The sequence below is a fragment of the Carcharhinus amblyrhynchos genome, chromosome 11, assembly GCF_965287045.1.
Source record: "Carcharhinus amblyrhynchos chromosome 11, sCarAmb.v2.hapA, whole genome shotgun sequence".
NCBI lineage: Eukaryota > Metazoa > Chordata > Chondrichthyes > Carcharhiniformes > Carcharhinidae > Carcharhinus > Carcharhinus amblyrhynchos.
In genome coordinates this window covers 19,775,459-19,797,930 of record NC_137334.1, presented here as the reverse complement: position 1 = coordinate 19,797,930, position 22,472 = coordinate 19,775,459, and the positions used below count along the sequence as shown (strand labels likewise).

General features: G+C 50.2%; 2 protein-coding genes across 3 annotated transcripts in view; both read right to left on the bottom strand.

The window, feature by feature from the left end:
- LOC145349958 (uncharacterized) overlaps window positions 1-13,520 on the bottom strand; it is a 49,870-nt gene extending 36,350 nt beyond the window's left edge. Inside the window, exons 1-7 of one of the 2 annotated variants that reach the window (XM_080198690.1) lie at window positions 13,282-13,520; window positions 11,764-11,912; window positions 9,086-9,269; window positions 7,612-7,842; window positions 6,503-6,715; window positions 2,368-2,589; window positions 131-304 (exon numbers count right to left, since the gene is read on the bottom strand). In XM_080198690.1, coding sequence (XP_080054816.1) covers window positions 131-304; window positions 2,368-2,589; window positions 6,503-6,715; window positions 7,612-7,842; window positions 9,086-9,269; window positions 11,764-11,787 — 1,048 coding nt within the window. In that variant the 5' untranslated portion in view covers window positions 11,788-11,912; window positions 13,282-13,520. The remainder of the gene's footprint in view (window positions 1-130; window positions 305-2,367; window positions 2,590-6,502; window positions 6,716-7,611; window positions 7,843-9,085; window positions 9,270-11,763; window positions 11,913-13,281) is intronic. The other variant, XM_080198691.1, reaches the window with a different exon arrangement.
- Window positions 11,904-22,060, bottom strand: LOC145349800 (uncharacterized protein KIAA2012 homolog). The gene is made up of 8 exons (XM_080198346.1): window positions 20,815-22,060; window positions 19,317-19,415; window positions 18,137-18,403; window positions 17,256-17,415; window positions 16,118-16,303; window positions 15,143-15,360; window positions 13,307-13,435; window positions 11,904-11,912 (listed from the first exon to the last, which is right to left on the bottom strand). The coding sequence occupies exons 1-8, from the start codon at window positions 20,899-20,901 to the stop codon at window positions 11,904-11,906; spliced, it is 1,155 nt and encodes a 384-aa protein (XP_080054472.1). The 5' UTR covers window positions 20,902-22,060.
- Window positions 22,061-22,472: the final 412 nt, after the last annotated feature.

The window sequence follows — 22,472 nt, the reverse complement described above, 5'->3', positions numbered from 1 at the left end:
ATGGAGTTGAGTTAGGAATCAGTCATGAGTAACAGAGTGGTGGAACAGGTTCGAGGGGCTGAATGGCCTCCTCCTGTTTCTATTCCACTGTTTATCTGCTAGTTCCTGCCCCTGGGCAGTCCGCACTCACCCTTCAGTTCCTCGGGGACGGTGCCTCGCACAGCGCCTGCTGATGAATTCTTGTTCTTTTGGATCTTGCGTCTGAGGCCTGCCTGGTTCCTCTGCTTGGCAGGGCCTGTCGTGCTGTGGATTGGAGGCAGCACCTGGAGTACAGGCCTAGGCTTTCGGCTCTGACCCGCACCCCCTGGATTGATGGGAGGCAAGAAGGATTAATCCAAAATACAGCTGAGCTCACAGTCAGAAATCTGTAAGAAGTCTCAAAACACCAGGGGTTAAAGTCCAACAGGTTTATTTGGAATCACAAGCTTTCGGAGTGCTGCTCCTTCATCAGGTGAGTTGCTCCAAAAGCTTGTGCTACCGAATAAACTTGTTGGACTTTAACCTGGTGTTGTGAGATTTCTTACTGTGTTTACTCCAGTCCAACACTGGCAAACTCACATCACGTCAATCAGAATTCCCACCTTGCAGCCCGGGTAACTGTACGACAAATGCAAGGAGGTGATTAGAATCCACCCCACCCCTCCAGCTGACCCTGCCGTCTCGCTGACCCCACCCTCTCTAACCCCACTTCCTCTCTGACCCTACCTCCTCTCTGACCATACCCTCTCACTGACCCCGTCCCATCACTGACCCTGCCCTCTTGCTGAACCTGCCCCCTCACTGACCACACCCCCCTCTCTGATCACACCGTCTTTGACCCCACCCTCTCGCTGAGCCCACCCCATTGCTGACCCTGCCCTCTCATTGACCCCGCCCTCTCACTGACTGCCCTCTTGCTGACCCATCCCCTCTCTGTCCTGCCCCCCCGACCCTCTCTCTGACCCACCCCCCCGACCCCACCCTCTCTCTGACCCTGCCCTCTTGCTGACCCATCCCCTCTCTGACCACACCCTCTCACTGACTCTGCCCTCTCGCTGAGTCCACCCTCTCTCTGACCACACTCTCTCACTGACTCTGCCCTCTCGCTGACCCCACCCTCTCTCTGACCCCGTCCCCTCACTGACTCTGCCCTCTCTCTGACCCCGTCCCCCTGACCCCACACCCTCTCACTGACCCCACCCTCTTGCTGACCCCACCCTCTCTCTGACCCAATGCCCTCTCTGACCACACCCTCTCACTGACCCCACCCTCTCACTGACTCTGCCTCTCGCTGACCCTGCCTCTACCTCGCTGACCCTGGCCCTCTTGCTGACCCCACTCCCTCTCTGACCCTGCCCTCTCTCTGACCCCATCCCCCTAACCCCACACCCTCTCACTGACCCCGGCCCCCTCGCTGACCCTGCCCCCTGCTGTACTCCCCTGATTTATTGTGAGGATATGAATTCCACACCAGGCATAACCAGATCCCCCTGCTCAAACTCTGAGCCAGGTTGTGGCAGTCTGGAAATGCTCCAGCGAGGACAGAAAGTCCTCCCTGTTTGAATTTGCTGCTGTTAGGTTTTTTTCTGATCTGCAACTTGTGGAAAATTCCAGATCTACGTCACCTTCCAAACCTGGTTTCAAACTCCTGGAGCACCCGCCTACCCCGACAGCAAGAAGACTTGTACTGCTCTGGATTACCCTGGCTGCTCCATAAGTCTGAACTTCACGCTGAATTTGACCCATTACAACAGTGTTTATTATTTTGTCAAGGGTAATTATACTAGGTGGAAGCTGAGTTCTGTCACAATCGTTGCTTTTTATCTTAATTTGATGTGAAGTAAAGCAGCTTTATGGTTCATATAACATGAAGTATTTGACCCCTTTAAAAGATTAAAGGGATGCACAGAAATATACCAGTATTCTCTTTCAAAGAGTCATTTTTGACTTCAAATCCCAAAAGTGTCTTAACAGTAAGAAAACAGGAGCTTCGCAATGGGGCAAGGGAGGCCCCTCGCAGAGCTCCGCACTGGGGCAGGGAGAGGCCCCTTGCAGAGCTCCGCACCGGGGCAGGGAGGGGCCCCTTGCAGAGCTCCGCACCGGGGCAGGGAGGGGCCCCTTGCAGAGCTCCGCACCGGGGCAGAGAGAGGCCCCTTGCAGAGCTCCGCACTAGGCAAGGGAGGCCCCTCGCAGAACTCTGCACTGGGGCAGGGAGAAGCCCCTTGCAAAGCTCCGCACTAGGCAAGGGAGACCCCTCGCAGAGCTCCGCACTGGGACAGAGAGATGCCCCTCACAGAGCTCCGCACTGGGACAGGGAGTGGTCCCTCACAGAGCTCCACCACAGGGAGAGGGACAATAAGAATTACAGACAGAATAATCCATCCTCACCTTTCACCAGATCCCCATCTTCCTCTATCCTGAGCCTGATGAATCCGACCTTTCTTCTCTCCAGCTCCGGCTGGCCGGATATCTCCGGGAAAACACCGACATTCCCTCCATCCTTGCTCGCACCATGCTCTGCGCTGATTGGGCCGTCCTCACTGATCCGGGCGCCCTGATCCAATCCTTCTATTCTGGAAGTTTCCGTGGAATCCGGAATGGCCGACTTTCCTTAAGAGGCAAAACGATGACCGTAGAATCAGAGGAATTGCAGCTGGGAAAGGGGCCGTTCGGCCCATCGCTCCCATCCTAGCCCAATGTGAACCCGTTCACTCAAATCTCCTCCCCCAAATCCCGATCTAATCTTTGCAAATGTCCCCAGATTTCCGTGAGGTGGCAATGGAAGGGGCAGTATTCCGATAGACTACGCTCTATGGAATGCTGGCCTACAGAAGGGACTGGAATACAAGACATTGCAGGAGATGTACATCGACACTAGGCCCTGGTTGGACTGTACTTGGAGTTCCTGTCTTCATCGATGGGTACCACACCTACAGGGAGTGCAGCCAGGCTTTACCAGAATGTTCCTGGGCCTCCTTGGGTTAAGATATTTGAAGTGATTACACAAACTAGGATTTATTCCCTGGAGTTGAGACAGTTAAGCCATGATTAGATAACAATTCCAAGATTTTAAATCCCTACAGTACAAAAGGAGGCAATTCAGCCCATCAAAGTCTTCACTGACAACAATCCCACCCAGGCTCCATCCCCATAACCCCATGTATTTACCCTGCTAATCTTCTGAACACTAAGGAGCAATTTAGCATGGCCAATCCACTTAACCTGCACATCTTTGGACACTAAGGAGTAATTTAGCATGGCCAATCCACTTAACCTGCACATCTTTGGAGACTAAGGGGCACATTAGCATGGCCAATCCACATAATCTTTACATAGGGTGGCACAGTAGTTAATACTGCTGCCTCACAGTGCCAGAGACCCAGGTTTGATTCCCTGCTTGGGTCACTGTCTATATGGAGTTTGCACATTCTCCCCATGTCTGCTTGGGTTTCCTCCGGGTGCTCCAGTTTCCTCCCACAGTCCAAAAGTCGTGCTGGTTAGGGTGCATTGGCCATGCTAAATTCTCACTCAGTGTACCCGAACAGGCCCTGGAGTGTGGTGACCAGGGGACTTTCACAGTAGCTTCATTGCAGTGTTAATGTAAGCCTACTTGTGACACTAATAAATAAACTTAAACTTATTGTTGGACTGTGGGAGGAAACCCAAGCAGACACAGGGTGAATATGCAAACTCCACACACAGTGATCCAAGCCAGAAACTAAACCCAGGTCCCTGGCGCTGTGAGGCAGCAGTGCTAACCACTGTGCCACCGTGCCATTGAGGGAAACAGAAACTATTTCCATTGCTTGGGGAGTCTAAGTTTGAGAACCAAACCTTTCAGGAATGGGATTAAGGAAACATCTCCACTACCTGAGGATGTGGAGGCTTTGGAGAGAGTACAGAAAAGATTTACCAGGATGTTGCCTGGTTCGGAGGGCATTAGCTATGAGGAGAGGTTGGAGAAACTTGATTTGTTCTCATTGGAGCGAAGGAGGTTGAGGGGCAACCTGATAGAGGTCTACAAGATTATGGGGTGCATGGACAGAGTGGATAGTTAGAAGCTTTTTCCCAGGGCGGAAGAGTCAATTATTAGGGGGCATAGATTTAAGGTGTGAGGGGTAAAGTTTATAGAAGATGAACGAGGCAAGTTTTTTTACACAGAGGATGGTGAATGTGTGGAATATGCTGCCCAGGGAGGTGGTGGGAGCAGGTACAATAGCGTTATTTAAGGGTCATCTAGACAAATACATGAACAGGATGGAAACGGAAGGATACAGACTCCGTAAGTGCATATGGTTTTAGTTTAGGCAGGCATCATGTTTGGTGCAAGCTTGGAGGGCCGAAGGGCCTGTTCCTGTGCTGTACTGTTCTTTGTTCACACCCAAAGAGTGAAGTTTGGAACTCTTTTCCATGAATGCTATTCACGTTAGACATTGTGATGGGAGGTCCCTTTAAAAGCTGGTTTTGTGTTCATGTTTGGATGTTTAAAAATGCTGGCACACAGAGTACACAGACTGCAACATTTGTAATGTGGCCCAAGTATCAGGGTTGCCTTGGCAACAGGCTTTCCAGGCGTTTGAATTTGGACAGCCTATCAGTTTAAAGAAGACGCTCAGCGATCAGGACCCTATCAAACTTGAATTTATTGTTGTTGACACCATCAGACCAATCCTGGTGGAGGAACATTGATAGGTCATCAGGGATATAAAAATTACGAACTTAACTGCCTGTTGGCAGTTTGGTCAGTTCAATGAGCGAGTTCAGTTCAGTTAGTTAGTTAGTTGAGTTCAGTCAGTTCAGTTCAGTTTATTTGAGTTGAACTGATAAGCTGCCACCTCTCAGCAATAGAAGGGGCAAGTGTGGCTCCTGCCAGCTAAAAATATCTCTTAAGAGAAATCTCCATCTATCTACCAGGAAGATAGCAAATCAGAAAAACTTTAAAGTAAAGTAAAGTTTATTTATTTGTCACAAGTAAGGCTTACATTAACACTTCAATGAAATTACTGTGAAATTCCCCTAGTTGCCACACTCTGGCACCTGTTCGGGTCAATGCACCCTAACCAGCACATCTTTCAGACTGTGGGAGGAAACCAGAGCACCCAGAGAAACCCACACAGGGGAGAACGTGCAAACTCTACACAGACAGTGATTCAAGCCGGGAATCGAACCCGGGTCCCTGGCATTGTGCTGCCGTGCCAGCGACATCGGCAGAAGAACTCCAACGGTTTCGTTCCAAAGCCATAAAACCTGTTTGTATATTTCTTTTGAGAGTGACTAAGTTAATATCATTACTTTTTGGTCATAAATGATCCTTGTATTTATTTGAACAGCATTCCAGGAGTATCTACTTTAATCAATATATTACTTGTTTAGTTAAAGTTCCCGGTTGGTTAAATAAATAACTTGTAAATTATTTACTTAAAGTGAGTGTCAGGGATTTCTGTTCGTGACTCTCTAAACGTTAATGGAGGACAGTTCACACCTTCCCAAACACTTGTAACAGATTACAAAGTGAGGTAAAGGGGATTAACTCTGTATTGTAACATAAATCAATTATTAATTTTAACATTGAGAGTGATAGAGTTTTGTTAGCCAAAGGTGTTGAGGGTGATGGGGAGAATGTGGCTTTATGAAGTTAAGTCTGTGCTCAGCCCTAATCTCACTGATTGGTGGGAACAGGCTTGAGGGGCTGAATGGCCTCCTCTTGTTCCCATGTTCTTAAACCTGAGAGATGGATGCGACTGAGGAGAAAAATTAGCCCAGGTCCTTCAGTTCTGGGCTAAACCAACCCCAAACTCGCTCAGTGCCTGGGGTGTGGGAAACTGAATGAAAATTCCCTGTGTCACAATCTGTACACCTGGTCACAGAGGCAGGTTTCAGATTTAACTCTATGCCCCCCTTTCGAGAAGGAGGCTAATAGTGGAGACAGAGCGGAAACCACATGTCAAAATGACAGCTGAAAGCTTTGGCCTGCATGCCTAGGCCGCAGCCTGAGTCTGAGGGCTTGGGACTGGGTGTGAGTCTGAGCCTGAGCCTGAGCCTGAGGGTTTGAGCTTGGCCTGAGGGCCTGAGCCTGAGCCTGAGGGCCTGAGCTTGGGCCTGGGCCTGAAAAGCTCTCCTTGCTGTGGAGTGAGTAATTCCATTTCTATACCAGCACCTTCCAGTTCCAGACAGAGGAACCTGCAGCATCTATTCTCACATCATTTTCCCCATTCCACTTCAAACACATTATTATGGCACAGATTAGATTCAGCAAATGGACCTGAGGAAAAGCGGCCAGAAAATAGAGGGGAGACCGAAAAGGTGAAAGAGACAAGGTCCAAACTGAGTGTCACACTGGAGAAAAGAGAAGCCCCTCATGGAACTCAACACTGGGACAGAGAGGCCCCTCATGGAGTGCCACTTTGGGGCAGAGAAGCTCCTCACAGAGCTCCACACTGAGGAATAGAGGCCCCTCATGGAGCTCTACGCTCGGGCAGAGAGGGGGGTAATAATATTTACAGACAATAAAATCCAACCTCACCTTCTGTCAGATTCTCATTTTCCTCTATCCGGATAGTGATGAATCTGAATGCTTTTCGCTCTGTCTCCGGAAAAATTCCAACATTTGCTCCATCCTGGCTCGCACCCTGCTCTGTGCTGATTGGATGATCCCCATTGATCCGGGCGGCCTGGTCCAGCCTGTCCATTCTGGAAGTTTCCATTGGCTCCAAAATTTCCAACTCTCCTTTGGTTCCTTAAGACACAGAGTGAAGACAGTGAAATCAGCGGAATTCCAGCCGGGAAAGCGGCCATTCAGCCCATCGCTCCCATCCTAGCCCAATCTGAACCCATTCACTCAACTTGCCTCCCCCATCCTTTCCCCTCATCCCCAGATCTAATCAATCCAACATCTAATCAATTTTCCCAAACTCCCTCTGTGTCTGCACGTGAACTGAATGCTGGGAATGGGAATGCAACATTCCTGCAAATCATTTTCCGAGGGTTTTGTACGCAGATTTTTTTTAATATTATCGAGTGCTGTCAGGCGTAAACTGAGCTCCAGATCAGGGCGGAGAGAAGCCCATTACAGAGCTCCACACTGCGGCAGAGAGAGAGGCCCCTCATGGAGCTCCACATCAGAGCAAAGACAGAGGCCCATCATGGAGCTCCACATCAGAGCAAAGAGAGAAGCCCATCATGGAGCTCCACACCAGGGCAGAAAGAGACCCCTCATGGAGTTCCACACTGGGGCGGAGAGAGGCCCATCACAGAGCCTCATAATGGGGCAGAGAGAGTCCCAACACAGAGCTCCACACCAAGGTAGTGAGAGGGGCCCCTCATGGAGCTTCACCTGGGGAAGGAAGAGACCTATTACAGCACTCCACATTGGGGTAGAGAGAGGCCTCTCTTGGAACTCCACACTGGGCACAGGGAAGCCCATCATGGAGCTCCGCTCTGGGGCAGAGAGAAGCCCATCATGGAGCTCCATAATGGGGCAGGGAGATGCCCATCATCGATCTCCATACTGGGACAATGAGAAAGGTTCCTCATGGAGCTCTGCACTGGGGTAGTGAGAGGCCCCTCATGGAGCTCTGCACTGGGGCAGGGAGACCAAAAATAATAATCACGGACAATATAATTCATCCTCACCTTCCAGTAGTTCCTGATCTCTGTCTATCTCTACGGTGATGAATCTGACTGTTTTTCCCTCGGACTCCATCTGGCTGGATATCGCTGGTAAAATTCCAACATTCCTTTCAATTTGTCCCAATCTCGGCTCTGTGCTGACTGGGTGATCCCCATTCTTCTGGGAGGCCTGATCCAGTCCTTCCATTCTGGAAGTTTCCATAATACCCAGAGCTTCTGATTTTCCTTTGTTTTCTAAGGGACAGAGCAACAAAGGGAGAATCAGAGGAATTCCAGCAGAATTTGCCACAATGGCATTGCTGTTTCCCACTTAGACACCATGGTAGGTTTCTGTTCGGGCCTTGGCCCGGTCTGTGAAGGGACCGTTTGGGAAAACAGCAACAACCACAAACTCTATTGACAGCTGAAAGGCTGGGGTAGGCCTAACTGGGCCCAGAACAGAGCCTGGATATCGACCTGTGCCTGGGCCTAGTTCCTGGGCCTGTGTCTAGGTCAAGATTCTGATCTCAGCCTCAGGCTGGGCCTAGATCCTGTGCCTCTGCCGAGGGGCTGATCTTGGCCTGTGCCTGGGCCTAATTCTGGGGCCAAGGTTCTGATCTCAGCCTGTGCCTGGGCCTAGTTCCTGGGCCTGTGCCTGGGCTGAGGCTCAGACCTCAGCCTGTGAATGGCTCTGTGCCAAGGCCTGATCTTGGCCTGTGCCTGGGCCTAGTTCCTCATTGTTGGTCTTCTCTCTTTCCTACATGGTACTAATTTGACATCAGCAAACAAACACATCAGTGACTCAATCTAATATTGAGAAATATCCACCAGTGATTTAAACATCTCAAACCTTCACCAGCAGTCAGAACGGTGCAGGACAAAACTGTTCATTAATTTTATCGGTGTTACGGAGCAGACACTGAGATTAGATTATTTTCACTACCATTTTCAAGAGTTTCTTTCTATTTTTCTAAGAGCAGTGTAACAATCAAACCCTCCACTAACTCATGAGAAATAGTTGGCCATAAAAAGTTTGAAAGAACTGTTTTGCTACGTTAGAAACAGAGTACACTGTCCCCCATCAAACACTCCCAGGACAGGTACAGCACGGGGTTAGATACAGAGTAAAGCTCCATCTACACTGTCCCCATCAAACACTCCCAGGATAGGTACAGCACAGAGTTAGATACAGAGTAAAGCTCCCTCTACACTGTCCCCCATCAAACACTCCTAGGACAGGTACAGCACAGGGTTAATACAGAGTAAAGCTCCCTCTACACTGTCTCCTATCAAACACTCCCAGGACAGGTACAGCATGGGGTTAGATACAGAGTGGAGGATTTGGGACAGTAGTGTGATTTGGGACTGGGATGTGGTTTTGAGTTGGGGGTTGGGGGTTGGTGAATGGGACGGCAGTTGTCCACTCTGTGATGTAGTGGCTGTCCTGGCGTGTTGATATGTTATATCTCACGGCCGGAGTTGATCTATCGTTTCCTACCTGCCGCCTCCTCACGGACATCTTCCCACTTCTGCTTTCGACGTTTGATGTTGGTCAATGGGGGAAGGACCAATGTCTGTTTGAGTTGTGTGGCGTCAGGCTTGGCTCCTCCTCTTTGCCTCCCAGCATGCCGCACTGCTGCCATTGACATTCTCTGAATAGAGGGTAATTTCCACCTGTCCAACTGTTCCGCAGTGGAAACACATGATGGGTGAAAGTAGCAGAAAGAGAAAGGAGGCTGAGACTGACACACGGAACCCCTTCAGCAGAATAATTCCCAGGAACCAGTCTCACTCACTCTCACCACACCCCACACAGCAGGAAAGAGAGACAAGCATGTTCACCTCTCCCTCAGGACAATTGCAAGAATATCAATTTTCAAATGAACATTGTCAAGTCGACATTTTATGCCTCTGTATCTTCATTGTGGTGTTGAGTTTGTAAAGATATAAGGAATGTTTAGAAAGATATAAAAGAATGGTTAAAAAAAAAGTGCTAGCGGGAAAGAAAACAGTACATGGTCCCTTTAAAAGCTGCGTTTGAGTTCGGTGCTAAAATGCAGATTACACACAGATTCCAGTTTGCAACATTTATTTCAGAAGGATCAAGCAACAGGGTTGACTTGGTAGCAGGCTTTTGCATTCTGCCAACCTATGAGTTTAAAAAGGTGATCAACTATTAAGAGCTATTAGATTTGAATTTGATAATGATGTCAGTATCAAACCAAACCTGATGTAAGACAATTGCGAGGTCATCACAGGTATAAAAAGGACAAAGCAACAACCTTTTCTAGAGAGAACATCTCCAGAGTTTAGGGTAGCCAGTCAAAAAAAATGGCATTCATCTCTGGAGTAGCTCTCCACTCCGCCAATTTAAATATCCAGCTATCTAAGAGAAGGATACCCAGTCAGAAAGACCTTGCAGACAGTGGACAACTACAGAAGAATTCCAAAAGCTTCCGAATTCCATCAAGCCTAGTTGTATAATTTCTTTCAGGGTGACTAAAATTCTGTTATTACTGTCTTGGTAATGAATGTTCCTTGTATTTATTTGAACAGCATTTCAGTTGAATTGTACCTTAATTAATATATTACTTGTTTGGTTAAAGTTCCTGGTTATTTAAATAAAATACCTTGCTAATTATTCAGTTAAACAAGTATCAGGCCTCTATATTAATGACCATTTAACTGTTAATTAAGAACAATTAACACCTTCCAAAATAATTGTCGCAGGGGATTAACCTCTGTAATGTAATATCCTGGTACTGAGGCACTCCCACAGTACTGCACAATCCTCACTCGCCCTAGTGGGACTTGAACCCTCAATTATAGGAATCCAGTGTGACCCCGAGCAAAGCCACCACTCAGTCGAAGGCTCCTTTTTTTTAAGAGAAGGCCGACTATTTTGGGATAAGTCTGGATTGGAAGTCTCTGTGTGTCTCAGTTATAAGGGTACATAGGCTCAAGGTGAGGAGGGGAAGTTTACGGGAGATGTGCGGGGGAAGTTTTTTACACAGGGAATGGTGGGTGCCTGGAATGCGCTGCCAGGGGAGATGGTGGAAACAGGAACACTAGCAACACTTAAAAGGCACTATGATGGGTACATGAATAGGGAGGGAATAGAGAGATACGTAGAGTCAGAGAAGTGTACAGCATGGAAACAGGCCCTTCAACCCAGCTTGTCCATGCTGTCCAGTTTTTATCACTAAGCTAGTCCCAATTGCCTGCATTTGGCCCATATCCCTCTATATCCATCTTACCCATGTTAGAAGAGAAGCACTGGGATTTTGACACACATTTCTCTGTTCAGGAGTTCATTCTTTGTATGAAGAAAAGCTTTCTAACGTTGGTTCTAAATGTACTGTTTACCAATGTCTAAATGCTTTTTAAAAGACAATATTGTATCCACCTCTGCTACTACCAGCTCGTTCCAGACACTCACCACCCTCTGTGTGAAAGAATTGCCCCTATGAACCCTTTTGTATCTCTCCCTTCTCACCTTAAACCTATGCCCTCTGGTTTTAGACTCCCCTCCCTTTAGGATATTGACTATCTAGCTGATCTGTGCCCTTCATTATTTTATAGACCTCTGTAAGATCATCCCTACGCTCCAGAGAAAAAAGTCCCAGTCTATCCAGCCTCTCCTTATAACTCAAACCATCGGCAGCATCCTAATAAATCTTTTCTGCACTCTTTCTGGTTTAATAATATCCTTTCTATAATAGGGTGACCGGAACTGTCCACAGTATTCCAAATGTGGCCTTACCAATGTCTTGTACAACTTCAACAAGACGTCCCAACTCCTGTACTCAATGTTCTGACCGATGAAACCAAGCATGCCGAATGCCTTCTTCACTACTCTGTCCATCTGTGACTCCAATTTCAAGAAGTTATGAACATGTACCCCGGGATCTCTTTGTTTTGTAACTCTCCCCAACACCTTGGCATTAACTGAGTAAGTCCTGCCCTGATTCAATCTACCAAAACGCATACGTTTATATGGACTAAGGGCAGAAGGTGTTTTTGTAGTTTAGTTTGGGCATCTTGATTGGTGCAGGTTTAAAGGGCCAAAGGGCCTGTTCCTGTGCTGTAATTTTCTCTGCTCTGTGGGAGCAGGGATGTCTGGAATGTTTGGGTTGGATATACAGATAAAGAGTCATCATTGGCCCTAAGCCTTACCCCACCACTGCCTTGACCCTCCATTGGCTGCAGCCCTGTTCCAGTCTCTGAACCAATGGGTGGAAGCTGCTGATGTCCATTGAGAGAGGCGGATGGTTCGGTGTGCTGTCTGCAACCACTCTGATCACTGGGGCTGTTTTTCACTGCGACTGGGGAACAGGAGAGGAAAGAGGTGACAAGGCAGCAACAGATGGAGACAAAGACACAAAGAGCACCAGGAACTCAGTCTGAAATCTGGGGATGACCATCTGACCCACTGGCCTGATTGAAGAGGGTTTGATGGATATATCAGCCTCGCTCTCACATCACCCTACCATCAATACATGGAGACGGTGCCCCTGCACCCCAGGGCACTGCCAGACAGGGTGTCAATTTACAGGACATTGGACTGCCCACTTCAACCCCTCAATCCCCCTCCTCTGTGCCTCAGTCTCTCTCCATGTGTATCTCAGTCTCTCTTTCCGTGTACCCATCTCTCTCCCTGTGTGCCTCAGTCTCTGCCGTGTACTTCAGTCTCTCTCCCCGTGTGCCCCAGTCTCTCTCCCCGTGTGCCCCAGTCTCTCTCCCCGTGTGCCCCAGTCTCTCTCCCCGTGTGCCCCAGTCTCTCTCCCCGTGTGCCCCAGTCTCTCTCCATGTGTATCTCAGTCTCTCTCCCCGTGTGCCCCAGTCTCTCTCCCCGTGTGCCCCAGTCTCTCTCCCCGTGTGCCCCAGTCTCTCTCCCCGTGTGCCCCAGTCTCTCTCCCCGTGTGCCCCAGTCTCTCTCCCCGTGTGCCCCAGTCTCTCTCCATGTGTATCTCAGTCTCTCTCCCCGTGTGCCCCAGTCTCTCTCCCCGTGTGCCCCAGTCTCTCTCCCCGTGTGCCCCAGTCTCTCTCCCCGTGTGCCCCAGTCTCTCTCCATGTGTATCTCAGTCTCTCTTTCCGTGTACCCATCTCTCTCCCCGTGTGCCCCAGTCTCTCTCCCCGTGTGCCCCAGTCTCTCTCCCCGTTTACCCCAGTCTCTCTCCCCGTGTGCCCCAGTCTCTCTCCATGTGTATCTCAGTCTCTCTCCATGTACCTCAGTCTCTCTATTTGTGTACCCCAGTCTCTCTCCCCGTGTGCCCCAGTCTCTCTCCCCGTGTGCCCCAGTCTCTCTCCCTGTTTACCTCAGTCTCTCTATTTGTGTGCCCAAGTCTCTCTCCCCATGTGCCCCAGTCTCTCTCCCCGTGTGCCCCAGTCTCTCTCCCCGTGTGCCCCAGTCTCTCTCCCCGTGTACCCCAGTCTCTCTCCCCCTGTGCCCCAGTCTCTCTCCCCGTGTGCCCCAGTCTCTCTCCCCGTGTATCTCAGTCTCTCTTTCCGTGTACCCATCTCTCTCCCTGTGTGCCCCAGTCTCTCTCCCCGTGTGCCCCAGTCTCTCTCCCCGTGTGCCCCAGTCTCTCTCCCCCTGTACCCCAGTCTCTCTGGGTCCTGCCCTCCCCTGTGTACTCTTCCTCGGGGCTGTTGTATTCTGATGCTCACTGGGACATCCCGTATCGCACTCACCAGCTCTGCCTCTCCTCGCCCCCACCAGGGGTCCGCCATAGTAGGTGACGAGGGACCTCCGGCTGCGCAGCTGTGAGGAATCGATAGTCGGTTGTCCCAGGGACCTGTGATCTGGAACCTTCTCCCCGCGCGCCCGGGCTCTGCTGGAGGGCGGCTGTGGGACCGAGAACGTTTAAAATGAGGCCAAGGCGTTGCTGGAGCAGAAACAGTCAAATGGAAGTTTCTGGAAGTGGGCTGGAAATTTGGTGGGTGAGGGGGGAGTGAGGGGAGACTGAGGGGGGTAGTGAGGGGAAACTGAGGGGGGAGTGGGGACAAATGAGGGGAGACTGAGGGGGCAGTGAGGGGAAACTGAGGGGGCAGTGAGGGGAAACTGAGGGGGGAGTGGGGACAAATGAGGGGGGAGTGAGGGGAGACTGAGGGGGGGAGACTGAGGGGGGAGTGGGGACAAATGAGGGGGGAGTGGGGACAAATGAGGGGGGAGTGAGGGGAGACTGAGGAGGGGAGACTGAGGGGGGAGTGGGGACAAATGAGGGGGGAGTGGGGGGAGTGGGGGAGACTGAGGAGAGGTGAGGGGGAAGTGAGGTGAGACTGAGGGGGGAGTGAGGGGAAAGCGAGAGGGGAGCGGGGGCGAGTGAGGGGAGAGTAGGGAGAGTAGGGGGGTAGTAAGGGGAGAGTGAAGGGGAGTGGGTGGGAATGAGGGAGGGAGTGAGGGGGTGAGGATGTGGGGTGAGGGGGCCGGGATTGCAGGGAGTATCCGGATCGAATCCGCGGTGAGCTCAGACCTGCAGTGACAGGAATGAACAGGATTTTCCCAAGATTCTCCAACTGGATCTGACTTCCTCTGGGATTGGTTACTGTGTCAAAGTGAGTCAGTCACTTTGAGAGGGAGGGAGGGAGGGAGGGGGGTGGGGGGGGGGGAGCGTGGGGAGAAGACCAGGAATGGGAGAGAAGGAGGGGGGAATCGGAGGCTGTGAAGGAGGAGAGTATCGGGGAGAATGTGGGCCTCGTGAGAGCTGTGGACGAAGGGCAGAGTGTGCGAGCTGACTGAGAGGGGGCCCTGGGATGTGAGGGTTTAGCAGCGGGAACGATAAGAGCTCCCATCTTCACGTCTCCCATTCAAGTTGGAGACAGAGGAAGAATGTTTTCTCTTGGGGGTGGTGGGGGGAGCTGTGAGTCTGGGGAACGCTTTATCCCAGAGAAATGGGTGATGAATATTGTTATGACTGGGTGGATAGATTCCTGACTAACAAGGGAATCCAAGGCTGTGGTGGCATGGGCGATTTGGGCCATGCTGCAAACCTCCATGACCCTATCGAAAGGTCAGTGTGGGATTGAGGTTACATCAGATCAGTCTCGATCTTATTGAATGGGGTGGCAGGCTTGAGGGGCTGAATGGCCAGCTCTTGCTCCAAGTGCGTCCATTTCTAGAAATCATAGAACCCTACAGTGCAGAAAGAGGCCCTTCAGTCCATCAAGTCTGCACCGAACACAATCCCACCCAGGCCCTACCCCCAGATCCCTACATGTTATAACCACTAATCTCTGTAACCTACGCATCCCTGGACACTAAGGGGCAATTTCTTAGCATGGCCAATCAACCTAACCCGCACATCTTTGGACTGTGGGAGGAAACTGGAGTACCCGGAGGGAACCCACACAGACACGAGGAGAATGTGCAAACTCCACACAGACAGTGACCCGAGCCGGGAATCAAACCCAGGACCCTGGAGCTGTGAAGCAGCAGTGCTAACCACTGTGCTACCATGCCGCCCCATCATGTCTATATGTTTGTGTGAGGGGGTAAGTGAGGGGTGTGGCGGGGGGGGAACAGTTGAGTATTGCGCTGGCAGGTATCTCTCACCCCGTCTAACACGTGCTGGGCGTCTTGCGCCTCTTCAGCCTCTGCTGCGACCTGCTCCAGTTCGCCGGGTTCGAGAGCGATCAGGACGTAGAGGGCAGACTCCGGGGGGTCTTCACAATCTGGCCTGCTCTCCGTATCCACCCGCCTCTCCCTGGTCCCGGGCCTGTATTCAGGCCGCATTCCCATCTCCGCACCATCAGTCACAGAGCATGAGCCACCTTCCCAAGAAAAGAAAACACCCCATTTTATTGAAACAGCACTCTCCCTCCCCCCTTTAGGGGAAGTCTAAAACTAGAGGGCACCAGTCTAAGTTGAGAGGCATGAGATGCAAAAGGGTTCAGAGGGGGAATTTTTTCACACGGAGAGTGGTGAGGGTCTGGAACAAGCTGTTGGAAGTAATAGTAGAGCAGGGTACAATATTGTCTTTTAAAAAGTGTTTAGACTGCTACATGGTACAGAGGGATAGGGCCAAATGTGGCCAATTGGGACTAGCTTAGGGGTTAAAAACAAAGGGGCAGCATGGACAAGTTGGGCCAAAGGGCCTGTTTCCATGCTCTAAACTTCTATGGCTCTATGACTGTAAACACTGCGTTCGGCTTCTCTTCCCAGTTTCTGGCAGACTTCTGAAGCACGTGGGAAATTTGGGGCAGCGATGACCTAAAACCCGTTTCTGACCAGCACATCCGGGGAGATTCATCAGAACTTGGTGATGTTGACCACAGAGCAGAAGATGAAGGTTATTTTTAGTTTAATTACATGGATTTTGAATCTTTTTCTTCGTGGCACACTTGTGGGGGGACCTCCAGCAGGGAGCCACTGCCCTAGTCCACTATCTCCTACTAGTACAGTAATATACTGTAGGTAGTGAGGGGCAGTGAAATGCTCCAGAAATATGACGGGATACATCCAGAGCTTGTCCATTGTGCCACCTGCTTGGAGATCCAGACTGACTCTAACTCACAGGGTGTTCGGTACCTGCGTCAAGGATTGCCTCATCTTCACCCTCCTCCAGACAGGGCGTGCTCGGGTACCAGTGGGCCGCAGGAAGGTAGGGGAGGGTGCGATAGGGACTGGGCACCTTGGACAGGTCGCATTTGGTCTGCTGCTTCAGGAATGTGTTCAGGGAGGTTGGTGGGTGTTGGTTCAGATCATTGCTGCACCCTGCGGGGACAAAAGAACTTCCATTAATATCGAGTTCAAAATAGCAGACAGGCAAGAGGCTTGGAGATCGTACAGTAAACATTGGCACTGTACCCCACCAAACTCCCCACCCTCCCACACACACTGTTCCCCATCTATCACCCACCCTCTCACACACACTCACACAGTACCCCATCCAACTCCCCACCCTCATCAAAACTCTTCCTTTGAAATGATCCTCATTTCCTTTCTATTCCCTCTTTCTGTAATCTCCTCCAGCCCCACAACCCTCTGATTCTCTGTCCTCTGTTATCCTGGCCCCTGACCCTTCCCCCGTTATTATTGCTCCATCATTGGCAGCCGTGCCTTCAGCTGTCTGGGGCCCAAGCTCTGGAATTCCCTCTCTAAACCTCTCCACATCTCTCCCTCACTTTAAGACGGTCCTTAAGATCAAGTTCTTTGACCAAACCTTTGCTCTGTTGACTTCATTTATCTGTGTGTACTTCTTACATATAATCCCTACAGCGCAGAAGGAGGCCATTCAGCCCATCGAACCTGCACCAACCACAATCCCACCCAGGCCTTATCCTCACTTAGTTATCCTGCTAATCCCTCTGACCTATCGCATCCTGGTACTCTAAGGGTTAATTTCGCACGGCCAATCCATCTAACCCGCACATTTTTTGGACTGTGGAAGGAAACTGGAGCACCGGGAGGAAACCCACGCAGATATGGGGAGAATGTGCAGACTCCACACAGACACTGACCTGAGACAGGAATTGAATCCAGGTCTCTGGGAGGCAGCAGTGCTAACCCACTGTGCCACTATACTGCCCCTTTGTTTGATAACGTTCTGGTGTAGCATGGAGGGGGAGGTTTCATTCCATTAAAGGTGCTGTATAAATTATATGTTGTTGTTGTTGTTGGAATGTTGCCTGCCTCCCCTGAATGAAAATGGAATGATCACGCTCACCTGAGCCCCGTAGCCTACGCGGGGTGATGCAGGTCTCAGCCAGGCAGGCGAGGTATCGCTTGGCCGAATAGCCAGGGCGGATTTTACGATTCCCTGGCTGGTCGCTGTGTCCGATGAGGAAATGCAGGTTGGGCTCCACTTGCTTGAGGCTGGATCCACCCTGGAAACAAAGCGACAGTCCTCGTTTCGGGAAACTGTTCCGCAGAGACTGAGTCGACCAAGCCACAGTCAACACACTTCACATTTTTAACAAGATGGAAAGCTCAGTAAACCCAAACTGAACCAGCCTTTCCTGATAGACCAATCCCACGCACCCACGTTCTCAGCGTATCCCCCACAGTGCACTCTGGGTGAAAGGTTGAAGGTGAAGGGGTGGCAGGATAGCATTGGTCAAGGAGACGGATCACAGAAATGTCCGTCTAGTGTCTGGTCCACCATCAGATCCACCCAGAGCAAGTTCCTCACACGGACAGGCTGTCTAATTGTCTAGACATGGCCGATTGACTGACCAAACTGTCTAGACAAGGCTGATTTACTGGCCAGGCAGCCTAGACAAGGCTGGTTTATTGGCCAAACTGTCTAGACAAGGCTAATTGACTGGTCAAACTGTCTAGACAAGGCTGATTTACTGGCCAGACCGTCTAGGTAAGGCTGGTTCACTGTCCAAACTGTCTAGATAAGGCTAATTGACTAGTCAAACTGTCTAGACAAGGCTAATTGACAGGGCTGATTCACTGCCCAAACCATCTAGACAAGGCTAGTTGACTGGTCAAATTGTTTAGACAAGGCTGATTGACTGTCCAAACTCTATAGTCAGGGTGGAACCTGTGTCAACCCAGCGCGGAAGAGGAAGATCCTTAACTCTGTTGACCGTAACTCACCTCTCTCTGCCCGTAGGCAAGGATTGCCCTGGCCAGGTCTTGCAGGGTGCAGAGCTGGAGTCTTGCCCCATGTCTCCACTTGGTGATGCGCTGGCGCTGCCATGATTGCAGGGCCAAGTCCTCGGAGTAGAGTACCAGGGCACCACGGCGGGTAGTGAAGGTTTTGGGGGGTGCTGGGTTGCGGCGATGGTGCAGGAATCCCTCGGGATCGCTCAGCTCCAGGGAGAGACGGACGTAATTCCTCGGCGATCTCCAGTTAAAATAATCCTGTGGAAAGCAGGAGAGAGAGCAGAGGGATATAATCCCGGGATAACAGAGGGTCAGTCCAGAGAAAGGGGAAGGGTTCACCCGGGAGAGCACTTAAACCCAGCCAATTGATCCAATGACATTGGAAACCAGCACAGACAGAGGCCATTCAGCCCAAGGACTGTTAGTGAGCTATCAAATCAGCCCCACTACGACATCCCTGCTAATTATCCCTTCATAGAGTCATAGAGGTTTACAGCGTGGAAACAGGCCCTTCGGCCCAACTTGTCCATGTCATCCCTTTTTTAAACCACAAAATTAATCCTAGTTGCCTGTGTTTGGCCCATGTCCCTCTATCTTACCCATGTAACCGTCTAAATTCTTTTTAACAGACTACCAGAAGGCTTTGGAGAGGGTACAGAAAAGATTTATCCCGATGTTGCCTGGTGTGGAGGGCATTAGTTACGAGGAGAGACTTGGTTTGCTCTTATTGGAATGACAGAGGTTGAGGGGTGATAGATTGATAGAAGATTATAAGAAGCATGGACAGAGTGGATAGTCTACTTCTGACAGCTTGTTTCAGACACTCACTACACAGTGTGAAATAATTACCCCGCTGGACCCTTTTGTAGCTCTCCCCTCTCACCTTAAAACTGTGCTCTCTAGTTTTAGATTCCCCTACCTTTGGGAAAAGATATTGACTATCTAGCTGATCTGTGCCCCTCATTATTTTATAGACCTCGATAAGGTCACCCATAAGCCTCCGACGCTCCAGGGAAAAAAGTTCCAGTCTATCCAGCCTCTCGTTATTACTCAAACCATCAAGTCCCGGTAGCATCCTAACAAATCTTTTCTGCACTCTTTCTAGTTTAATAATATCCTTTCTATAACAGGGTGATCAGAACTGTACACAGTATTCCAAGTGTGGCCTTACCAATGTCTTGTACAACTTCAATAAGACGTCCCAATTCCTGTATTCAATCCCCTTTGAAAGTTGCCGTTGAGTTGCCTTCCTTCCAATTATGTTAATAACCTGAAATAGGAGGCCACAACTTCCAGGGACAAAAAACAAAGAAAATTACAGCACAGGAACAGGCCCTTCAGCCCTCCAAGCCTACACCGACCATGCTGCCCGACTGAACTAAAACCCCCTACCCTTCCGGGGACCATATCCCTCTATTCCCATCCTATTCATGTATTTGTCCAGACGCCCTTTAAAACTCACTATCGTATCTGCTTCCACTACCTCCTCCGACAGTGAGTTCCAGGCACCCACCACTGTGTAAAAGAAACTTGCCTGGTACATCTCGTTTATACCTTGCCCCTCGCACCTTAAACCTATGTGCGCTAGTAACTGACTCTTCCACCCTGGGAAAAAGCTTCTGACTATCTGTCCATGCCCCTCGTAGTCTTGTAGACTTCTATCAGGTCTCCCCTCAAACTCCATCGTTCCAGTGAGAACAAGCCAAGTTTCTCCAACTTTTCGTAGCTAATGCCCTCCATACCAGGCAACATCCTGGTAAATCTTTCCTGTACCCTCTCCAAAGCCTCCACATCCTTCTGGCAGTGTGGCGACCAGAATTGAACACTACTGTCCAAGTGTGGCCTAACTAAGGTTCTATAAAGCTGCAACATGACTTGCCAATTTTTAAACTCAATGAATGCAAGCATGCCGTAGGCCCTCAGTGGCCGGGTTGCCGTGAGGGTGCAATTTAGGGCCCTCCATAGGTTTGGACATTCCAGATTTCCGCCCAGGCCTTGGTCCCTCTGCCTCTCATAAATTCATAGAATCACTGCTGTGCAGAAGGAGGCCATTCAGCCCATCGAGCCTGTACTGACAACAATCCCACCCAGGGTGAGCACTCCAGTTGCCAACTCTGGTCAGACATTTTTATTTATTTATTTGCCACAAGTAGGCTTACATTAACACTGCAATGAAGTTACTGTGAAAATCACTGCACTCCGGCACCTGTTTGGGTACACTGAGGGAGAATATAGCATTTGGCCCATTGAGTCTGCACCAACAACAATCCCAACCAGGCCCTATTGCCGTAACCCCATATATTTACCCTGCTAATTCGCCTGAAACTAAGGGCCAATTTAGCACGGCCAATCAATCTAATCTTTGGACTACTGGGGGGCAACTGGACCACCTGGAGGAAACCCACACAGACACAGGGAGAACGTGCAAACTCCACACAGACTGTGACCCAAGCCGGGAATCGAACCCGGGTCCGTGGCGCTGTGAGGCAGCAGCGCTAACTACTGTGTCATCCCTGCTAGGCCAACTCCTCCCCGGCCTGAGGAGAAGGCTGGGTTCTGACCAACTCCCAGCCTCCTCTCCCGGTTGATCTGTGGGATAGGCCTGTGGATCGCTGGCTTTCCCCGGATTCCCCCGCTGATTGGCTGGAGGATCCCAATCGCAGCCTCACCTGTGCCTCAAGGTAAACATCCAATCGTTTGCGTCCCTCGTCCACCACCTGCCCGCTGCCGCGACTCAGCCAGGACAGGTTCCACATCTGGCCCGCTCCCGAACTCTCCACTCCACTCCTCTCTACATAACCCTCCGCAAATCCCTCCCGGTGGAAGGAGCTGTATGTGCAAAATCCCAATGGATCCACATCTCAATGGATCCCAAGTCCCAGTGGAACAAAATCCCAGTGGATCCCTACTTCAAAGGGAGCAGCGTCTCAATGGATTCCCCAAACCTGGTGGAACGGAATCCCAGTGGATCCTCAATCCCAACATTAAGACACTTGTGGATCCCTAATCCTGACAGAAAAAAAGGATCTGGATTGATCTGCAATTCTTATGGAATACTATATCAGTTGATCCCAAATCCCAGTGGAACACAACTCCAGTAAATCCTTAATCAGGATGGAGCAGCAACCCAGTGGATCCCTAACATCAGTGGAACAAGATCTCAGTGGATCCACTTATCCTATAGAACAGCACACATGGATCCCCATGGCAGAACATGACCCCAATAGATCGTTAATTCTACGGATCACCACTGCAATGGATCCCTAATCCCAGTGGGACATGAATCCAGTGGATTTTCAATTTAGATGGAGCAGCATCTCAGTGGATCCCCGACCCCTGAAGGAACAGAATCCCAGCAGATCCCTCATCTGGATGGATCAACATTCCAACGGATCCCAAATCCTAGTGGTGTAGAATCCTAACTGATCCTTATTACAAGTGCATTGACATTCCAATGATCCCCAATCCCAGTGGAGCTGGATCACGACTGATCCCTGATCCAGGTGCAACTGCCTCTGAGTAGATGCCAGATCCTAATGGAACAACGTGGCAGTGGATTCCTGGTCCCAGTGGAACACAATCCTGGGTGGCTCCATTGGGGGGTGAACAGAAGAGCAGTGGATCCTGAATCCCCGTAGATTCCAAATGGAGGAGGGTTCTGGAAGCTGGTTGCTAGTGGGATTCCCGTGGAAGGAGGGAGCTGAGAGGCTGGAGATCTGAGTGAACTCTGCTGATAGAGCTCCGGCTCTGTCTGGGTGCAATGTTAGCACGGTTGCCATAGGAGCAGCAAGACGTAACTGTGTAGAGAACAAAGAGCTCAGAGACACAGTAACAAGCTGCCTTTACACACAGTCCCTGCCAACCACGCAGAACAACAACTAATTCCCAAACCCCTTCATTATTCTGCTTTCTGAGTGTGAGTGACTGTAACTGGAAACGGTCCGATGTGTCTGCACTCCTACATCCATGAATCGGATGATGTGATTACCGGACAGGGCACCCCTAGAGTATCGTGTACAGCATTGGTCTCCTTATCTACAGAAAGCTGTAAACACATTGGAAATAATTCACTGTAACACTAAGTTCTCTCCTTTCCTTCTCTATGAACGGTATGCTTTGTCTGTATAGCACACAAGAAACAATGCTTTTCACTCTATACTAATACATGTGACAATAATAAACCAAATCAAATCCCTACAGTGCAGACTCATTGGCCATTCGGCCCAGCGAGTCTGCACCGACCACAATCTCACCCTGGGATTCCTGTAACCCTCATTTACCCTAGCTGGTCCCCCTGACACTCAGGGGCAATTTAGCATGGCCAATC

What these genes read in the sequence shown, in the direction of transcription:
- LOC145349800 (XM_080198346.1), bottom strand. Translation starts at nt 20,901, where the DNA reads ATGTGGAACCTGTCCTGGCTGAGTCGCGGCAGCGGGCAGGTGGTGGAC. An exon ending in ATGTTTACCTTGAGGCACAG is followed by an intron (nt 19,416 to 20,814) that starts GTGAGGCTGCGA and finishes CTCCTATTTCAG; the next exon opens with GTTATTAACATAATTGGAAG. An exon ending in TGAGGCAATCCTTGACGCAG is followed by an intron (nt 15,361 to 16,117) that starts GTACCGAACACC and finishes TTTCTTGGGAAG; the next exon opens with GTGGCTCATGCTCTGTGACT.